At 38.0% G+C, this 21,970-nt stretch overlaps 1 protein-coding gene across 2 annotated transcripts; it reads right to left on the reverse strand.

The window, feature by feature from the left end:
* Positions 1 to 522: 522 nt before the first annotated feature.
* On the reverse strand, positions 523 to 13,725 carry Kcnv1 (potassium voltage-gated channel modifier subfamily V member 1). Of its 2 annotated transcripts, none has more exons than XM_069991282.1 (5): positions 13,591 to 13,725; positions 12,857 to 13,134; positions 11,907 to 12,484; positions 10,146 to 10,675; positions 523 to 6,935 (listed from the first exon to the last, which is right to left on the reverse strand). In XM_069991282.1, exons 3-5 carry the CDS (start codon positions 12,374 to 12,376, stop codon positions 6,424 to 6,426), a joined length of 1,512 nt encoding a protein of 503 aa, XP_069847383.1. In that variant the 5' UTR covers positions 12,377 to 12,484; positions 12,857 to 13,134; positions 13,591 to 13,725; the 3' UTR covers positions 523 to 6,423. The 2 variants fall into 2 exon arrangements, with proteins under 2 accessions (XP_069847383.1, XP_069847384.1); XM_069991283.1 differs by having other exon boundaries at positions 12,857 to 13,137.
* Positions 13,726 to 21,970: the final 8,245 nt, after the last annotated feature.

Below are 21,970 nucleotides of genomic sequence, written 5' to 3' on the forward strand. Positions count from 1 at the left end.
TTTTACTTGGTAACACATTCGTTGATTCACAAATTTCTTATCTGAAATTTGGAAGAAGGTAAGTACAAGGCTGCTATTACACTAGCCTAGCCAATTATTATATAATTTGGATAAATTATGCCACACCTTATTTCTACAGCATATGTTACCCTGTCCATAAAATAATTAATTAGCCATTCTTTTCTGCATATATGCAAAGTCCCTGAAAGAATGTCCTATGAAAGCAAATGGGAAAGTCTTGTTTCCCATATTTATCGAAAGACAGTTCTGGAAGGTAGACTTCCAGAACATCAGCTAGATGTGAGAAAATAATATTGTTAAATGGATAAGAGGATAGAGTAGCTGGAGGTTCTTTGAAGGTTACTCTCCATACAGGTTAGGGGATGCCAAGAAGAGAAGGAAGGCTTATTTTTACATATTTTGTATTGAACAAATTGATTTTATCTACTATTTTTTTAAAGAAATGAAAAGGTTTTTATTGATTATTAAATCATACAATCGTGTGAGACTAGTGTTGGCAATTTAATGGGTGTACACAGTGTGCAATGCTCAACCCAGAGTATTTAACATTTCGAATTCTTTAAACATTTGAATTTTTTTCAGTTAGCCAAGTGCCAGTCATTCATGCCTGTAATCCTATCTACTCAGGAGATTGAAATCTGAGGATTGAGATTAGAAGTCAATCTGAGCAGGAAAGTTTATAAGACTTCTATTTCCATTTAATCAGCCAAAAGTCTTTAATAGATCTTGGCCACCAACCTTGAGAGAGAAAAAGTAAGGGACAGTGCCCAGGCCCTAAGTTCAAGCTATTTTATTAGCTTGTCATAATTGCACATAATTGTAAGATATCACATTACATTTTAATATGTGTATACGGCATATATATGACTCATGAAATCATGGTAATTAGCAATTCCATCTGTTTATCATTACTTTGTGTTCAGAGACCTCAAACTTTTCTCCTCTATTCATAAAATATGAAGCAAGTTCTTGGGAACTGTAGTCATTCCACTGTGACTTAACACATGAGAACTTAACCCCTTTCTCTTGCTATCTGTTGGTGCCTCTTGTCCAACCTCCCTTTGACCCCTTTTGCCTTTTTCTTTTAAGACTCTAGTAATCACTACTATACATTGTCTTCAAATTGTTTTAGTATCCTTATATAAGTTAGACTGTGTGGTATTTGCTTTTCTATGTCTTTCTTTCTTTGAATTATTTCTTTAGCATACTTTAGTATACTTTATTATACTTTAGTATGCTTTATACTATTTCATTAAAAGGAAGGAAAATACTGACTCAAAAGAATTCATCAAATGTCCTTTCATAGTCCATTCCCTATCATTATTATTACACAGTTATAAATAAATTCACACTGGTTTGATCATTATATGTTATCTATATATTTAAATTTCACTCTTCATCCCATAAATATGTACAATTATTATCCATTACACTACTATGCACAGAGAGTTTCTGCAGGTGGTATTTTCCTTGCCCAAATGCTAAAGAAAAAATAGAAATAAATAATAAATAGGACTTATAAAGCTCATGTAAAGAAAGATGCTAGAGTTCATTTTAAAGTGGAAAAATCTTTTTAAAATTTTACTTTTCTTGGTGGCTTATGGTCAAGGTAACAGAATTTTCTGTGAAAGTCTTTTTTAACTTTAGAAGCAACATTTGTTAAAATAAATTTTCTACAAAGTAAGGTTTCCATAGCAACTGTGACTGTCTTTAATTTTCCCATGTACAATTTAGAATTAGATGACAATAATAATTATAGACCACTTACGCTAAAACATTTGCTATATAGTAAAGACACGTATAAAGACAGGGTTTTGGAAATATTGTCCTATTTAAAAAAACTCAAATTACTTTTAAGGAAGATTTGATATTTTAATGTAGATAGAATTATGTCTATATCTCCAGTGTGAAGTAATAAGATGATAATTGATATTGACCAAGGAACATTTTTCCCTTTTGCAATTTTGAAATCACATTTATTACAATAAGTTTTTATTCATCTTTTCTCACATTGGTAGATATGTCCTTTCCTTAACTTTGGATATAGTGTATTAGACAATAGATTATACACACACAGATACACACATACACACATTATCATAATTTTCTTCTACTTGCCAGGTCTCTTAGATTATAGACCCTTTAAAGAAAGTGAAATAATGTTCTATATAATTGGGAAAATTACCACTAAACTGTGGAACACAAAAATGAAATTGAAAAGTTATATTTCCCTGATACTTTAGATTTTCTTGTATTATGTTATTGAAAGCTAAATATACCTATCTAACTCAATGGCTTTATAGAACTGAGATGAAAGCATGAAAGTAGTTTTCACTCATTTGATTATTAATAGTGACAATTAGAACAGTATTATACTAGGCATCATATACCAGTTCAAAAATAGGAAAAATTTGAATTAAAGTCCTTTTGCAATTGCCCCTTGAAATAAGTTTTATTCATGCTATCTCTTTGCTCAAAAGTAGAAGTAAATGTCATCACTATGATGATACTATACAATAACAAATTATGGTCTGCTTCAGTGCATGAAAAAGATAAAAATTGTTCTGTGACATAGCAGAATAAAATTGTCTACCTATGTCTTTTAGGATACTGGGGTATGGCGGAGAAAAGAATATTATTTTATGGGCTGTGGTGAATGGCGGAAGAGAGAGAGAAGACAAGGAAAATGTGTTGTCTGGAGATGAGCTGAAGCAATGAGAGTTCTAATTAATCCTCCTACCTCTTTTTTTTTTTTTGAGCTTGTTCTAAAAAAAAAATGGCTCATAGGTTCACAGAGACAGCAAGAGGGAGGAGAGTACTCTGGAAGTTGCTTGGAGAAGTGAATCTGTGTAGGTCCATGAATTGACTATGGTGTACTCAGATGCTCTGCTTCCATCTCTTCCTGGAGGGAATGATGGCCCTTGTGGAGTATCAACGCAGACCTGGTTCTTAGAATTGTGGGTCGCAAGGGGAATGGTATTCTTGTCCTTTCAATCAACCTGACTGAAATGTTTTAGAACTGGGCTGGTTTTCCTCTCAGTTTTCCTCCCCTTATTTTCATCATCCCATCTGTTGGATCTAGATTCTGATAGAAAGACTCTCCCTAACCTTTTTTTAGATTCTGATTTTTCAGTATTCATAATTCAATTTTATAACAAATTTCTTTTATACCATCAATATTGTAATAATCAACAATGTTCTGCTTCTCAGAGAATTTACATTTGGAAGGGTTTTAGGGAAATGTGAGTGATTTGCCATTGAGTGTTTTATTTGCAAGATGGCTATTGCACTTCTTATGCAATAGATGCAGGAAGCGATAGGAGAGATGTAGCTTGGATGTAAGAAATTTGGGAATTGACCATGCATCATTTTAAAGCTGTAAAAACAAGATTATTTTAGCAAAGGAGCAGCAGTAATAGAGAACAGAAGTGAACTGAAAAGTCTTAGTTGACCACCTAAGCTAGAAAACTGACTGAACAGAGAACTGATTAGAGCAAAGCAAGGGGCTATAGAGGGTCAGATGTCATACAAAGGAAGGGCATCAAAGGTGAGTCTGAAATGATCTATAAGAAACGCTACTCATGGGTTGAACAGTGTGAGTTCTGAGTATTGACCACTGGATTTAGCAACTGTTGGCGATGTTGTTAACCATAATAGGAACAATGTTATAGGAGATGTAAGGATGGGAAATGGCCATGAGTGGTTTTCCAAGACAGAATGAGAAAAGAAACAGTGACTATAGAAATGGAGAGGGTGAGAATAGAAAGTTCTGTCACAGTTTTGATGTGAAAGAACACAGAGGATTAAATGTTTTCTAGAGCTGAAGTAGACTCCGGGAGTTTATTTGCTGGTTTCCTTTTTATTATTATTATTTTGGGGGTGGAAAAAAATAAATCATATTTGTATTGTGACAGGACTGTTCAGAAGTGTAGTGAGAACATTAGCTGAGGAAAAACTTGCTGAAGGAATGTCCTAAAGAAGGAGAGAAAAGTCAGAACCACAGTTCACCATGTACAATGTGAAGAAAAGCAGAGTGAAGTGGCACAGATGGAGGTAGGTGGAAAGAAGTAGGTGCTGGTTCTGGTAGAATGTCTCTTCTATGATTCATAGCATGTCTTTTTTAATGAGTGAAAGAGGAAGCGATTTTCCTTCCATTTATTCTGAGAGTGAATGGATGCAAAAATTGCAGTATGATTGCCTAGCAGCTTGAAGGATGCAAAAACAGGGAGGGAGAGGATGGAAGAGAATAATAAAAGAGAATGAGCATGATGAAAATATATTGCACGCATGTATGGAAATACCATTATGAAACCACTTACTCTGTAAAAAATTAGTATGTGTTTAAAAATTTAAATGACTCCAAACACACTTGTGGACATGAACTACATTTGTGGTTATGATCTGGAATATAGTCTGAGGAACAGATAGGCCTCAGATTGGATTTAATTGGGGTTAAGATGTTTCCAACTGAATATACAAAAGTAGGAGGAGGTCAACAAGAAAGGGATTATACCCAGACATTGGTGGAGCATACCTATAATCCTCAGCATTCAGGAGTCAGAGATCAGGAAGATCATAGTCTGAGGTTAGCCCAAGTTCACAATATTCCTCCTGAACCAATAGCTGAACCTGTGTATCCACCCATCCTCCCAGTTGTACAGGAAGCTAAGATCAGGAGAATCACAGCTCCAGACCATCCAGGGCAAAAGTGTTTGGAATATGTTGGTATGTACTAACTTCTTTCACTGATAGCTAGTGCTCTATCATTGTGCCACACCTTCCATTCTTGCTTTCTGTTGGTCAATTGGAGATAAGAGTTTCCAAGATTTGTTTGCCTGGGTTGGCTTGGAACTGTGATATCAGATCTAAGACTTCTGAGCAACTAGGTGGATAGGCATGAGCAACCAAAGCCAAGATGTCAATGTTTATGCAAATTCATTGGAAGATGGACTTAGAAGAGAAAAGTGTCTTTCCCACTCCTTGTAGTGCTTGTTCATCTTCTGGATTTTAATTGAAGCATCCACATAATACTCTAGGTGTAGATGTCTCTCAAGTTAGCAGATGTATGAGTAGTGGTTATATTCTTGATAAAATTTCTTCTTAACTTTACTTCCCATGAAACTTATTCTTTATGTGTTCATGAATTGCATGCATACCTGTGTTTTATATATAAAAAGAGCAATATTTTCCCCAGTTTGATTCACTTTAGGGTCTTTATTGCGTCCATGGAGAAAACATTATTAAAGCGATCAGTTCCTTATTGTTATTATTATTATGTTTGAAAAAATCCATTTACTAGAATGTTTGGCATCATAAACTGGTTCTTAACTTTAGAGCTTTTGGCTTTGATTATATAACAGAATGTCTAGGAATTTTATTATTATCATGAATGTCAAAATGCTGTCAAAATGCCTGACAGTATGAACATTTGCTATTTACCCCAATAGTCAGAAAGCTGGCCATAATATTTTTTGTTAACAAATAAAAGATCATCAAGTTCATCCAATGATGTCATTAAACATATTCTCATTTTAGGAAACAAGACTATCAAGGCATTCCAGTGGATAAATTTAGGATATTCACTAGAGTTCACTTTTACATATTCATGATGTTAAGGACATAACTTAAATGGTACATCTAAAAGGAGACATTCTAAAAACCATTGAATTTTCATGGAGAACTGAAAAAATACATAGTTTTATATTTTACATATTACACTCACTGGGAAAATGAAGATGTGTGTGTGTTTGAAGCCTGTGCAGAATTCATTGAGGGCCCTATAAGGCAGCTGAGGATTCCCACTTGCAAGAATAATCCAGTGTAGCTCTGAGTGTGGATAGTGGTTTGCCCCAAACAGAGGATAGGGAGACCCACTCTGAGCACTAAGTCCAAGACTTGCCTTGCACAGCTAATTGTTATACTCAACAGCTTTAACTGATGGCGAAAGGAGTAATTTACTTGGCAAATACCTTTAAATAGAAAAGATGTTTGGTGTTTTTTTTTTTATGTTCACACATCCTTTCTCCAGGCTATTTGAATATAACTGCTCTTTATGGTAAAAGAAAATTTAGTAGTGCTAACACTTTCTCCAATGAGTGATACATAAAACTTCATTTGATGTATGTATTGTGATATTTTATACTTGACAATTTCAGATAGCTGTGCATTATCTCAATTGCTTTGGGTTGTGGTGTTCATTAGCAATTTTTGAGATTCCAGGGTGTCTAAACAATGTGTGTAGTTGCCATGGGAGATGTGAAATATTCTAGCAACCAAGGAATGCATCAGCAAGACTTAAGATAAGTGGCACCCAGGAGACTCCTCAGTGGTTTACAGACATCCATACACACCGAGACATTATCAATCCAGTTAATTGCACACAGAAAATAAATTGCAGGTGGCTTAAAACCAGAAATCATCTCCCCCACTACTCCTAGTGCTTGCTCGTTCTCTGCCTTTTAATCGAAGCATCTCCATAATACTCCGAGCATAGACATCTCTCAGATTAACGCTGATATATGAGTCAGTGGCTATATTCTTGGTGAGCTTCTTCAGAGCTTCACGCTGTCTAACAGCTGCCTCCTTGAGTTTCAAGGTGAAGTAGCAAGCAGAGAATCGATCATTAATAATAGCAATAGGCAAGGCCAAGACAAGGATTCCTGATAATATACACATGAAGGCCACAATTTTGCCTGTGGTAGTGTCTGGTCTAATGTCCCCATATCCTACGGTAGTCATGGAAGTTGTGGCCCACCACCATGCACAAGGGACGCTTGTGAAGGTTGTATCAGGAATGCTTTGCTCTGCAAAATATTCTATAGTTGAAAATATAGAAATTCCCACAGATAGAAATAGAAGTAGTAAGCCAACTTCTTCATAGCACTGGGTGATCGTCATCCCAAGTGAGCGTAATCCTGCAAGAGAACAGCAGCTGTCAATCATCAGCACCCCCTTTCCTTCTCCCTTCTTTACCTCATCCTCCTCTCCCTGCTTGCTGTACACCCATGAGCATGCACTGCAAACCAAATACATCCCAAACATTGAGCAATATTGTAAGGATACGAAGATGATCAAATCACACCCTGTCTTTAGATAACAGGTTATGAAGTTGTTGGAGTCAGTGTTAGATTATATTCATTTCTTCACTTGTATCATTATTGAGCTTCAGCTATTCATATTTCAAATGCAAATAATTAGACCATAACACACAGGTACATCATAGGAGCTTTTTTCATTGTATATAATGAACTTCTTTTGCAGGGTTGCCTGTAGAGGGCTCATTTGGTCAAACCTTACATTTAAATTCATTGTTTCACTGCTACTTTCTAACACCATTTTCATGTTGATGTGTGTGTGTGTGTGTGTGTGTGTGTGTGTGTGTGTGTGTGTGTGTGTGTGTGTGTGTGTGTGCGCCTTTCTTATCCCCCTGATAAAATTGAACAGAAATAACATCTCCTTGCCAAAATGTCAGATGAAGAGTGTCGACTATGAAACGAACATGACAGCCGGAGCAAGTAAGGCCTTGGTAACCAAATTGACACACATATATCTTCATGTGATATTCTTAGCAGTGTTCGAGAAGGTCCTTGGACCCCCGAAACATGCATTGGAATCCTAGTCCTTAATACAAATGCTATATGGAATTGCCTCTTTTAGCACATACAATTTCTCCTTCCTTGGAAGAAGATAGAGCTATACATGGAGTATTCCTCCATTACAAGAGAGTACAGAAATGGTGTCACTGGAGAAGTCACTCACTAGGAGGCATTGGTACTTTTCCCATTGCTAGAGCTTATGATTTATTGAACATCTGAGAGACAGACCCAAGGGATTCACATTTCACCAGTGAAGACACTAAGCCTTAAGGAGAGTAGGAAGAGCCCACAACAAATCCAAATTAGAACTAGCCATCACATACCCTCTCTAATGCATGAGAGATGCTTCTAAGAGTGTCCACATTGTGAAATCAGTTCAACTTAATATCACACTAATTGTCTTAGAATTTCAAAGCATGACTTCATAGAACTATTGTATATTTTAGTCATTCACCAGAGATTATTTGAAACACATTGGAATACTACTCTAACTCATATGATTTTGAATTTTGTTATTAGAATTTTTAGACATTCTTGCATTATTATTACCTATTTTTAAATGAACATTAGTTTTAAAGTTTAACTCCAAAAGAATATATTGCAGAATATCTTTATAATACCTCTTTAGAAAGTGAGCTTTGATGTGTCTATATGGAATGACATTTCTGACAAAATATGATGAGAAACATAAAGATGTCAAGGAAAACTGTTTTTATCTAAGGAAGAAATGTTCCAGGCCTGGAGTCACAAATCAAGCAGTAGAGTACTTGTCTGACAAAAGAGAAGCCCTGAAGTCAAACCCCAAGATCAGAAATAAGTAAATAAAAATAAAGTAAAATGAAAATAAGGACTAAATGTTTTCAGGAACTATGTAAAGAAACACAAAAGGGTTTAAATTCTTGGCATATTACATCTGTTAACTCAGATAATCCTCATAAATGAATACATTGTTCCACTATTTTATAGAGAAGTAGCTCATTTAGTAAAAAGCCACAAGGCCAGTACTTAAGCTTAGCCCATCTGACCTTTTAACCATTACTCTACAACATGCCAATTTTTATAATTTAAAATACAGGTACAGATTTGACTAGCTAAACATTTCTAAATATCATGCTGGATGTAAAATGATCAAACATTCATTAAATTGTGCTATTTTCAATAAATACTGGTTTTATTAATGCTTTATAATTGACTTAGAACTGGGAAAACTTTTGAAGAGGTGACACTGGAAATTACTATTATTTTCCTTTTCCTTTCTTCTGGGAAAAAATGTGGCTGTTGCCTGTGGTGTTTTTAAAATTGAATCCCGTGAAGAGTTTATAAATACTTGAAGAAAGCACCCCATTATGTCTGTCACAAAACAAAGAACGGTACTTTGAAAAGTTGTCAGGAACCCTTGGGATGTGGTAAGACTAGCTGGGAAAATACACAACCAAAATTGTATTAGGATAAGTCCTAATTACCAGAGATGTAAAAAACACACACACAATAGAACATCTTAGAGGTTAGGTTCTCCCTGCATTGATAGGCGAAACAGCTAGCAGGTAGTCAGCCAGGGAGAAACAATTCTAGGGTAATGAGGATGGAAGAGGAGTCTGTAATCAATTGTACAACTTAATATTGTGTTAATATGGCATCCTACTCTAGTGTTTCTCAAAGTGGGGGGAGGTCTAACAATCACTTATATCAAAGTTATTTGCATGCTTCGTAAAATGGACGGTCCTGGATGGCACTCACATACCAAAATCTGATTCTGGGAATGAGAGGCTCAGTCTCTGCACTTCAGCATGTTTGTTCTGGGGATTCTCCTTTTCTCTAATATCTTGCCAGAAAGTAACTCATATATTACTCCAGAACAGCTTCAGGGCTAGTCACTGAAAATCAATATCCTCTTGATCCAAGAATGGGCTCTAATTGACCTGTAGGACTTCCATTGACATTGAATCTAATTTTCACATACAATTAGTTTGTGTATGTTGTATGAAGATTTGTTCACATGATTTCTAAAATCTCTAACAGGCAAAAAGAAAACCCTGAAGAATTTTTGTTCCTCTCTCCCCTCTTACTTCTTTTTGTCTCTCTTGTATATGTCAGGTTAGGGACTTCAATATTCTCAAACACTAATTAAGCATTTACTTATTGACTTCTCTATCTTCCAAAACACAATATGTCTATATCTTCTTCAAAAACTTCAAGCAGAAGTCCATTAGCACCTGGCCACTTCTCTTACTGCATGCATGTCTTCAAATTTTTGTAAGTTTGGATCTCCAGATTTTAATAAATCAAATTGGACAGGTGGCCAAATTACACCTGATTCCTTAGGGAGAGAAAATGTGTGCGCAATGTCTTCTCTGCCCCAGTGATATCAATACCAACGTTTTGCCTCCCAGTACCACTTTAGAGGTCATGGTTGGGCAAAGCATTGTTTTTTTTATATATATACCAATTCAGTCACTTCCTTGTATTATGGTCAAATCACTAATGCTTGTGAATAAAGGTAAAAGAAAAGCATCAATGAAACCTGAATACCTGTTGAGTGCCGGCCCAGCTTGAGCATGCGCAGAGCTCTGAGCAGCCTCAAAACCTGGACAAGGCGCCCCACGTTTTCCAGCTCCTGTGTGGTGTGGCTTCCGCTGAGGCTCTCCACCAGAAGCGTGATGTAGAAGGGCAAGATGGCGAGGAGGTCTATGATGTTAGGCACCTTTCTCAGGAAGCGGCACCTGTCCCGCACACAAAGAAAGCGCAGGACGAACTCCCCGGTGAACCAGCTAATGCACACATATTCCAGGATTTCCAACAGCTGCAAGTTCAGCCAGCTTAACTCAGCTGACATCAGGGCCATGTTGACTATGGACACGGCCACAAAGATGATGGAGATGACCCCAAAGATTCGTGCAGCTGTGGAAGAGCCAGGTTTCTCCAGGACGTCCCAGAGCTTCTGGCGGACAGTGGGACAAGGTCCTTGAGAGAAATCCTGTTCGCTCTCATGTTGGCTTTCTTGGTCGTCTGTGTCCTTCTTAAAGTCTAGTGTTTCACTCAGCTCCTTTCTTCGAAAGTATCTTTTGGAGAAGACAACTTAGTGATTAGTCTAACTTCATAAAAACACAGGGTTAGAAAAGAATTAAACCTGAGAGGGAAAGTCACACTTTTTGTCCTAATATAATGCACAAGGTGTCTATTTATACTGCATCCGGATTGTTGCCTGCCCTGAGAATATTCTCAGAATCATGGCTTTTTTTTTTTTTAAAGTGACACTTGCATCCAGGCACTGGTGGCTCATGGCTATAATCCTAGCTACTCAGGAAGTGGTAGAACACTAGCTTTGAGCAAAAAAGCTCAGGGACAGCACCCAATCCCTGAGTTCAAGTCCCAGTACACCCACACACACATACACACACATATTTTCTTAGCTAGCATTTAGGCAGAGAAATTTATATATAACAAGGCAACTTTGGATCTATGCCTTTTTCTGACCCACTTTCTTGTAACAAGAAGAGCTCCTTGGCACATGGAATCTGTGTGTGTGTACATGTGTGTGTAAATGAAAGGTATCCATGAAGATGAAGTGGTAGTGACAAAACGGCAGGTCACCAGCAAAACTCCACAGTCTTGTAGGCAAATAACTTTCCTTCTGTTTTTAAGCACTTCATGAAAGTTTTTCCAACATTAGTCTCCTGGATTCAGGAATGGGAACACTTTACACCAAAACTTTCATCCCTGTGCATCATTTGAAGAATTGCTTTTCTGACTCTTTAATCACAGAATGTTCCAAATATGAGCTTCCTGGGATTTCATATGAAATTAGCATAACTCACTGGTACAAAAGGGACACAACAGTACAAAAGTTGGCTGGCGGCTCATGCCTGTACTCAGGAGACTGAGATTTGAGGATCCTAGTTTGGAGCCAGCTTGGGCAGAAAAATCAGAGAGACTCCTGTCCAATTAGCTAGTAAAAAGCTAGAAATGGAGCTGTGGCTCAAGTGCCAGCCCTGAACAAAGAAGCAAAGAGACAGCTCCAAGGCCTTGAAAACGACAGAGAGAGAGACAAAGAGAGAGACAGAGAGACAGAGAGACAGAGAGGGGGGTGAGATTGGTGGGGGGAGGAGAGTTGGCTTTACACTTTTGAGCTCCACATCTCCACCTTACCTTCCAGACCAGAAGTGACCACCCCTATTCTTAGGCTGGGGTTCAAGGAAAAGCTTCGGGAAGGAATGTTCCCAGTGTGCAATCCACCTCTCCAGGCAGCCCCTGTCTCCCTCCCGACCCGGCCACCGAGTCCTCCGGTCCTACCTGTCCCTGCAGCAGGAGTCAATGCTGAGTTCGTCGATGCCCCAGTACTGGATCTCCTGGAGGAAGGAGAGCGCACACAGCTGCTCCATCACGTGCAGGCGGCCGGTGCGGTAGTAGTGCAGGACGTAGCGGAAAGCCTGCGAGCTGCGGTCGAAGAAGTACTCGTTGTCCACCGGGTTGGCGTCGTCGCACAGCTCCAGGGGGCTGGGCGCCGCGGCCAGGGCTCCCAGGCGGCGGTAGGAGGCCACCACCACGGCCAGCTTGCCCAGGCGCGTGTGCGGGAAGCAGGACAGCGCCTGCTGCGAGAGCACGAAGCGGCTGCCGCCCACGTTGACCGTGAAGCAGTCCCCGAGCGCCAGGGGCTCGCCTTCGCCCTCGCTGCAGAACACGCTGGAGTCCAGGGAGCTCAGCGACCCGCTGTCCAGCAGCGAGCTGGGCGGCGAGCGGCCGCACAGGGGCAGCTCGTCCATGCTCACCGGACCGCCGCCGGGCGCCACAAAGTTGCGGACGCGCTGCCGGCCTCGGTCCCCGGAGGGCGGTGGCACGATCCCGGGTGGCGCGCGGGATTTCCCAGGTTCCTGATGGAGATGCCGCCCACTCGCTCACCCCCTCCCGTCTCCACCCCCACCTCCCCTTCCCCCCTCCCCACCCGGGCTCCTCCGCGTCGCTAGGGAGCTGCCAGGGAGCGGCGGCGGCGACAGCTCGCAAGTGGCAGCGCCAGGAGGCTGGTGGGGAGAGGAGGGCTCGCAGGGGAGAAGATCCCAACTCAGGGGGGCGGGATCCCCAAGGCCCAACCCGGAGATTACCCACCCAGCACCCCAGAGGTGCAGGGATCCAAAGCCTGGCTCTCGGCTGGGAAGGGATGGGGAAGGGAGTGGAAAGGTGGGGGGGGGGCGGGGAGAAGTAAAGTGGAGCAGAAATGGGTGGGTGGGGGGAATGGGGAGACTCACTCCTAACAGCTGGAGACCAAACAAAAAGTTCTGAAAGCAGAGAAGGTGGCAGCTGGCTGCCAGAGCGTTCTAGCTCCAGGATTTAGAGGCCTGGGTCTTTGATCGCCTTAGCTGGCTCTGTTCCTCGGGGCTGGGAACGCGACGGGGAGAGTGCCGGGCTGCACCGTTCACAGCTTCCTCCCCAATTCACTCCCAGCCCAGCCTGATTGTCAGGCGTGCACGCGCTCCTTTTTCTTCGCCTTCCTCCTCCTCCTCTTCCTCCTCTAGGCTTTGACTTCCTACTTGAGAAAGAAGGCTTATTAGTATTTTTTTTTGAGGCCACAGAATGCCAGTTAAAAACGACATGTATTAATTCCCCCCCTCATGTGCATATATATATATATATATATATATGTATATATGTCTATACACATATGTGTGTATTATTTTTCTGTGTGGTCATTTGGCACTCTTCCTAAATTTCTCCGAATTTCTGGGCACCTTACAAAGCCCACAGCACAACTCTGATTTTAGGAAACGAGAAAGGAAAAGGAAAATAAGGAATAGAATAGATCAGGTGGGAGCTGATGGCACGAGTTTAAGTAATAATGCTTTCTCCGTCAAAGGTGCAGGTGTCCAAGAAAGACTAGAAAGGGATTCACCCAGCCCATCAGAGAGCTGCTCCCAGACTAACCTGTTATATACCCTGCAGGTAGGGTGGGGTGGGGTGGGAGGAGGAAAGGCAAGTGACTCACCTGTCACTTCTGGAACAATCGGGCTGAGCTAGGTTCTTGCAGCTGATGGTGTAGCTTTCTTTTGATCCTCCTGATCTACACGTGAGGTCTAACTTAAAGCTGTCCAGAAGGGAAACTGTGCACAGCTGAGCGCTCTGCTATGCTAGCACTTGCTGCCTGGGCACGCCTCCACCCACTTCCTGGCTCAGGGCCTTAGGTCTTTGCTGGGCTGGCAGACTCTGTCTGAGCTCACTAAGAGCCAGGCTGCCTGGAAGTGCCCAGCTCTACCAGAGAGGAATGGATGGAGCTGAACAGAGAGAGGGCAAAAGAGGCTCTCAATTGACACTGAATATTATATCCATCTTGAAAACGCTTCTTGAATTGTTGTACTTGATTCCTGTTCCTTGCAATCTGTGTCCACACAAGTGTTCAAAAATTTGGAAACATCGCTTTTTGAAGTGTTGTGTGCACTACCTGACCTTTGTAACTGTAACCTCTCTGAACATCACCTTTACTATAACAATAAATAAAATAAAAAAGAAATAAATCATTTATGTTGGCATCAGTAATCATTAGGATTGTTTCATGCAATATGGAAAAAACAGAAACTGGATAAGTAGGCTAACCTTGGTGTTAGGGCACTTATATTAACTGATTTGTTTGGTGTTCTTCGACATTTTCTCATTATTTCTAGCAAAAATTTCATAACCTTTAATTTTTCCAGATTGTGAGCTCCTCTTCTTGTTGTTATGTCTAGTAAACAGCTTCAGCAGGCTATGGGTGTACAGTTAAGCATTGAGGAGACCATTTTCATAGGTTGGATAGATATGTGATTATTTAACCATGGCTTTGCCTACTGGCTGAGGGGCCAACCAGTAGCTGCCATTTACTTCATTAATGTAATGCCTCATCTTCATTTCTAGTTTTACTAAAACTATCCACCCTTTAGGGAACCAGAAAGTTCCTCAAGTCTTTGGCTCATGTAATATCTTAATTATGCAATAAGACTAGGAAGTAATGCTATTTCCCTTTTATGGAGAAGAAATGGAAACATGAATTTACTTAGAGTCACACAATACAAATTTAAACCCTTAATTACATGCCAAAGTCTGTCTTCATAAGCAAAATATTAGAAAAATATTTTTTGTTAATTTTTAAGTAGTTTAAAATGTGCTTAGTCTTGTTTTAGCTTTTACAAGGTACTAACTAAAGAAGGGTAAGAGTTTCAGGTTTATTCCCTAATGAGCTTTAAATACATCAGAAAAGAAAACAGACAAGATCTCTGCCCTTGTGAAACTTAAGAATTAGCTAGGTGCTGGTGGCTCACACCTGTAATTCTAACTACTCAGGAGGCTGAGATCTAAGGATCATAGTAAATAGCCAGCCATGGTAGGAAAGTCCATGAGACTAGGATCTCCAATTAACTATCAAAAAGCCAAAAGTGAGGCTGTGGAATACTTGATAGAGCAAAGAAGCTCAAGGACAGCACCCAGATCCTGAGTTCAAGCTCCAGATTGGGTACACACTCAGACACATGCGCTCATGCGCACACACGTGCGCACACACACTATCCTAAATACTAAAACAGCAAAAAAAAAAAAAATTAAAGTACAACATGTCGAAGTTATAGTCCTACTGACTGCTGTCCATTTGATTAACTTTTGATTCTTTTAAGAACTCTTCCATAAAAAGATGTGGAGAGGATAAAGTTATCCCAGTAAATAGTTCATCATTATGTTTAGGTACTGTAGTCATTATTTTTTTTAAGGTAACAGAGTATTCCTTTATTCAAAGTATTCCTTTGAGGGAAAAATGTTCAATTACAAATGGTTCAGATATTGAAAAAGTAAAAAATACATATTTTTGTTAAACCTTACCATGATGAATAATCAAGATCTACAACCTCTTTGCAGATTATGGTGGAGAACCAGAAAGCTTTCATAGACCATGATAATCTTAGGTGAGGGGAAGCTCTTAGACCTATAACCAGAGGCTAGTGTCAGGTGACTATGAGACTTGTGTATCTAATTCCCTGCCAATAGACACCTGACCTACCTAGATTGTGAGGAGTAACAATCAAAACCGGCACCTGTTAAGTCTCAGGTATTTTGTTTTGCATCTGAGATTTTTATAGTGATCTAAGAGAGTGAGCATTATCATCTCTATACAAAGCTTTTAATTTAGATGCATACAGGACTAAGTAACTTTCCAACTTACATATTAAATATATGAGAGTGTAGGAAAGAATTAAGGACAAGATCTTTCTGATTCCAATTTGTCTCAGCTGCTAAGAGCATAAAAATGTCATAATTGTAATAAAAACAATTGACACCAATTAAGGCAATTGTAAGTACAGGTATGCATGCTGGTTTTTCTTTTTTTTTAATGGTTTTTTTTTGTAAAAATAGTGTACAGAGGGGTTATAGTTACATGAGTAAGTAAGGTAATGAGTACATTTCCTGCCAAGCATTGTTACCTGCTCCTTTGTTTATCCCCTACCATCCCTTCCCTCCCCACCTCCCCAACTCCTCCCTCCCTGAGAAATTTTCAATATAGTATCTTATATATCTCATTGTTACAATGGATCAACCTGTATCCATATTTCAGAATTTTGTTATATCCCTTCCCTTCCCCAAGTTAGAAAAATGTATATACAAGATGCAGGGAACCAACATCAAATACAGTGAAAACAGGGGTTATACTATGGGGGAAGCACATACAAAAGAAGCAAAAAAATCACATAGTACATTTTAAATACGTTAAAACAATAGCAAGAAAGGAAAAAAAATTGTGTCTCTATCTTGGGGTTCATTTTACTTAACATCATCTTATATGGTCATATGTACATAGCTTTTGACCTTTTCTGCTTGTCCTAGACTTATACTGGTTATTGCATGCTGACTTTTCAACTGTGAACATGTAAACATGGATGACCTCTGTTTTATTTTAATTTTAATTAATTAATTAATTAATTTCATTTATGTATTATTTTTGTCAATCCTGGGGCTTGAACTGTGGGCTTGGCTGCTGTCCCTGAGCTTCTTTTGTTCAAGGTGAGTGTCCTACCACTTGAACCATATTAACACTTCCAGGTTTTTTGAGTAGTTTTTTGTTTTTATTTTTTTGGAGATATGATTCTCATGGAGGAGTTTCCTGCCAGGTTGGCTTCCAATCACAGTCTTCAGATCTCAGCCACCCAAGTAGCTAGAATTACAGCTGTGAGCCACCAGTACCTGGCAAAGGACTCCTTTTAAAACAGTCTTATGCTTTTATTTATTTATTTTTTTGTCAGTTGTCGGACTTGAACTCTAGGCCTAAGTGCTATCTCTGAGCTCTTCAGCTCAAGAAGAGCCCTCTACCACTTGAGCCACAGCACCACTTCCAAAAACATAGTCTCTTGAATAATAAAAATTATTGACTTTTCCCCTGCTACATTCTCTTACATCGATTAACTTGTCTCCCTTTTGGATTGCCTAGGAGTGAGAGCAAAAAGCTGATGATAGGATTTTGAAAAGAGATGCATCCTGTATTCTGCCCCTGACCTGACAAATACCCTAAGATATGCTAAGAAGTGAAGGAAGATTACTGGTAGGTATTTGGAAGTGACAAGGTCTGGCTTTCCATGTCATTCCTACATGGCATGGGAGGAAGATGGCTGTCAGTGGCAGGTTGTATAGTATTGCAGTGTGAAAGTTCAACAATCCAGTGACTTTGAATATATTTACTTTCTAGTCATTGCATGTCACATTTGAGTGAGTTTCCATTAGGAGTCTTGAGGTGAAGTGCTCTATCAATTTTTGCTTCATCTATCAAGTCTGGTCCAGACTAATTTGAATATTGACTCTCCAGCTACTACGGGTGGTTTTCAGTCTTTCAGTTCTTGGGAGTATTGTAAAATTTATCAATGAACAATATACATGGTCATATTTCTAAGTTGGATCCAAAGAAAAATCAGGACATTCTCTAAATGGCCCAGTCTATGGATGGCCATCATGAAAAATAGTAGTTAACATTTATTTCAAGCATATTACATATTTGTGTTATTAAAATATGGGACATTCTCTTTAGGTTTGGAAAATTCATTGAAAATATTTATATGAATATGTTTGTGATTTATTTGAGTGATGTGTGTCTATGAAATAATCTTAAAGAATGTTTGAAAATGAAGATAAAGATGGGATCATAAGTGATTTCAATGCTTTCTTTTTAAAGGAAACTATATATTCATTAGTAATCTACACCCCAAACACTGTAACTTCACATTTTTTATAATTACACAGAGGAGATATTTTCAACATGTTCAGTCTATACATTCCCAAACATGTATCTTAAATCCCTTTAATTTTCATCATTTACTGACAACAAAGACCATATTTCAGGTAAAATATCCATACTTTCTGTCCTTGCATTTGATTTCTAAAGGACTAACCATTGGATAAGTGAATTACAATAGCTTTTAAAAATGCTTTTATGTATGGAAAAAATAGCTTTATCACCTTTTTCTTCATTACACTGGGAAATGTTTAAAGGAAAAAAAATCTGCTGAATTATATCTATTCATCTTTCATGTGCCTTCGAGGTGCTTGGAATAAATCCTCCCAACTGTATGGCAGCCCACTCTAATGCAGAATTTAGCTTAATGTGGGTTTGTTCTGGATTCCTTCCAAGGGGAGACAATTATCTTTGGAAGTACCCAAAGAGTTCTCTTTTATAGCCTAGTCTGCTACAGAAATGGCAGCATGCACTAGTAATGGGGATGAGGAGGATAGTAATATGAAAAGAGTTAACTTTACATATGGGTTGAGCTATGCCCTATCCTTTGTTGCTTGTGTGATAGTCACAAATTTCTTGTTTTACTTCTAATAGGAGAAATAAATATTTTTAATTAAATGAGTTAGTCCATGTAAAACCTCTAGTTCGTGTTCATTATTATTGTGTTGTTGCCAATATTTTATCCTGTGTCTCTCTGCCTCACATCTTATATGAACTGTATCATGCTCAGAACTTCACACACATTATCCTATTCATTTGTATTGCATATAACCTTGTAAAAAAGTAATATTGTTATTCTTATTTTATAGAAGAGAAACCAGTATCAGAATGCTAAAATAATTTCTCATCTGTCACACAGACCTGAGACTTCGATTTGAACTCATTTGTTCTATTCAAAGCACAGTAATGAGCCATCTCTATTAGACAGGTTCTTTACAAATAATTTTAAAATAGAACTATTTTATTCAATGTTCTAAATGATGAAAGTTGACTGTATTTTATAGACAATAACCTGAATGCTGCCTGATTTTACATTCTCACAATCGCACATTACTTTTAACCATAATAAAAGAGATAGCTGGTTCGATTGATCATTATATGTTTTTTATTATGGGACTCTGATATGTAAAAGACAACTCAATTTTTTTCCTACATGATCAAGAAAATTTATAGAGTCAGATGCTTACTGTTTTCTGGGATGAATTCCTGTATTTTTACTGAAATTAAGCTTTTGTAAACAAGATTTAACAGTAGTCGGGCAAAAACAGAATGAGTGCTCTTCTCATTGGGTAATATGAACTGTTAAATGAACACAATATCAAATTAGAAAAGTCTAACTAAATTCTTTTGCCTGGCTTTATCTCATTTCCTTTATGTAAACGAAAGGCTGAGTTATCCATTAAAATGACGTTTTGAATTGAGCATCTGTGATTTGTTAATATTAGGAGCAAAATTGCCTTTGTGTTTATCCTTCATTTTATTTAGTGCCTTCTTCCCAGGAACTCAATAACTTGAATCAAGGAACTCAATAGCTTGAATTTTACCTTTTAATTTGATGAAAGTTAATCTTTGCAATCCATACATATTATGAGCTGTTTTTTTTTGTTTGTTCATTTGATTTTTGGTCAGTTGTGATGCTTGAACTCTGGGCTTGGGTGCTGTCCCTGTGCTCTTCAGCTCAAGGCAAGCACTCTACTGTTTGAGTCACAGCGCCACTTCTGGTTTTCTAGTGGTTTATTGGAGATAAGAGTCTCATGGACTTTCTTACTGGGCTGGCTTTGAATCGCCATCCTCAGATCTCAGCCTCCTGAGTAGCTAGGATTACAGGCATGAGCCATTGGGGCCCGGCCCTATTATGAGGTTTTTATGTTGTATAGTTTGAATTCCTTACAATGTATTCAACATTGAAGAGCTCATCAATCACTGATTATTTGTAGAACTATACTACCATAAGCTGTGAGAGTAGGTAGAAGAATATACAAATATGTTACATGCCTTATAAGTATCATACACTTCATATATATATCTCACACGTGCAACAAAAGCACACACAAAATCAACACAGTACAGTTTAAAATGAGCACTATATAAATAAGACTGCCACTACTTTCTGCAAAAGAGAAGTGAGCAATCAGTGACAAGAAAAGATAGAGAAAAAGGAGAAAAACATTTTAAGAGATTTTTAGTTATGTCATTTGTTTCCCTTTGAATTCCTGATAGTACTTATAACATGATATAATTAAAGATAAAAATGAAACATCTTTTAGCACACACATGTTGAACTTCTTGCCAAAATATTTTAACTGAATTGTGAAACTTGATAGAATACCTGAGGCTAATATTTTAGTATTATTACCATCTCAGGTTAAGCACACAGAAGCCATTAATTTAAGTAAATATCTTATACATTAAATCCATGTCATGAAAATGTAGTAATGCCAATTCTGTCTGAACTCACAAGTCAATGTCTCATCCTTAATTATGTGTAAGAAATGTCTTGATTTCGTACATAGTATTCCATTGGTACAAAGGAAAAGAAACACAGATGTAAGAGTTAGTACACACTGATCTGGTTGATTTGAAAAAAGAGCACAAGATCAGTTCATGGATTCCAGAGTATATTTTCTCTACACAGAAGAGAAAATTATATGGATGGCAACTGAATATAAAAATTTGTCCTTCTTCCCACGTGAAGAAGAGCAGTAAGCCATATGGTTTCTCCCTTGCACATCCCATCTGATTGACATCTCAGTTTTAGACATGGCCTCACAGTTCTCCCACAAACAGATTTCCCGGAAACTAAAAAAAAAACCCACAAATGAGAATTGGAAGGGAAGTCAAAGCATAGCAAATTTGTCTTACATCTGCTTCCTTGTTTGATTTCTAAAACATCAAATTTATTCATTTTAGTACCTGGGAATGTTTGTATGTTCATGGTGACAGGAAGAAGTATTCAATTTCATGTCTTTATAATGTAGAAAAGTGGAAAGGAGTCTCAATTTGTGAAAGGATAGAAAGTGAATAGGAGTTGGGGAGGAAAGAGAATATTAGAGGGTGGGTGAAGAATACCCAATATTATGTTGCAACTGTGAGTTAAGATGACAAAATTAAACTAGCAAAAAGCTATTGAATAATAGCTTTTTGAGATTAGGTATGGTGTCAATTGGATTAAAGTTTATGATTATATGAAATACTATGCTGAAGCCTTGATAAACTACCATGCACGTAAAAGAAGTGAATGCTAGGGGGATGAAATGGTTCTCTTTGTGGGAGTTGTACTTGTAAGGGAGGGGAAGAGGATGAATGGAGGATGAGTATGGTTGAAATACTCTAGTATGTGTGTAAAAAATGCAACAATGAAGCTTGCTGAAATTGGTTTGGGAAGTGAGAAAGTGAAGGAGGGATTTTGAGATGAATTTAGGAAACTAACTTTGTGATACATCAGTATTTATAATGGTTCTCAATTACATGTTTTAATTTTGATATCAGAAACTTAAAAGTCAAGAATAAGCAATCTCTGACCATATCAATGGAAGTGTGAGTAGAGCAAATGTTTTATGAGAGAGAATATATTTTCATATACATGCAGAGCTAGTACTTTTGAAGGTTTTACAAAATCAATCTGTACAAAATCAATCAAGCTGGGGTTGTTTATTAAATGGTAGGGCATTTGCCTAGTAAGCACCAGGTGCTAAGCTTAATCCCTAGTACTGCCAAAATTTAGCCATAAATATGCAGATTTTCTAATTTTTTATTATTTAACTAATAGTAAAGGATGAAAAGCTTTTTTATAGCAGACTTTAAAAAATGTTCACTATCCTCCTCTCAAATGAGTGAGGGGACTAGCATTGCTTTGTATATTGCTTAAATATCTACATATCTGATTTGTATTCAGACTGATACATATTTGATGTTTTGATATTTTTCTTAAAGTTTATGAAGAAATCATGGAGAGGAATATTTGAATAGCTTAGACATATAATTGTGTAAATTATTAGCACTAAGTCAAAAATTGACAGGTTACTTCTGACATAGAATCTGAAACTACGTTGATGATATTTTTTAGTCAGTAATATTAAATGCAATATTTCTTGCCTTTAAAATTATTTTAAAACAATTTATATAAACT

The sequence above is a fragment of the Dipodomys merriami genome, unplaced genomic scaffold, assembly GCF_024711535.1.
Source record: "Dipodomys merriami isolate MVZ:Mamm:240054 unplaced genomic scaffold, mDipMer1.0.p SCAF_4, whole genome shotgun sequence".
In the NCBI taxonomy this organism is placed as follows: domain Eukaryota; kingdom Metazoa; phylum Chordata; class Mammalia; order Rodentia; family Heteromyidae; genus Dipodomys; species Dipodomys merriami.

Coding starts and splice junctions, on each gene's coding strand:
- Kcnv1 (XM_069991282.1), bottom strand. CDS start 12,376: ATGGACGAGCTGCCCCTGTGCGGCCGCTCGCCGCCCAGCTCGCTGCTG. Junction 10,676..11,906: donor GACTCCTGCTGCAGGGACAG/GTAGGACCGGAG, acceptor CTTCTCCAAAAG/ATACTTTCGAAGAAAGGAGC. Junction 6,936..10,145: donor GCTGGGCCGGCACTCAACAG/GTATTCAGGTTT, acceptor GTTCTCTTGCAG/GATTACGCTCACTTGGGATG.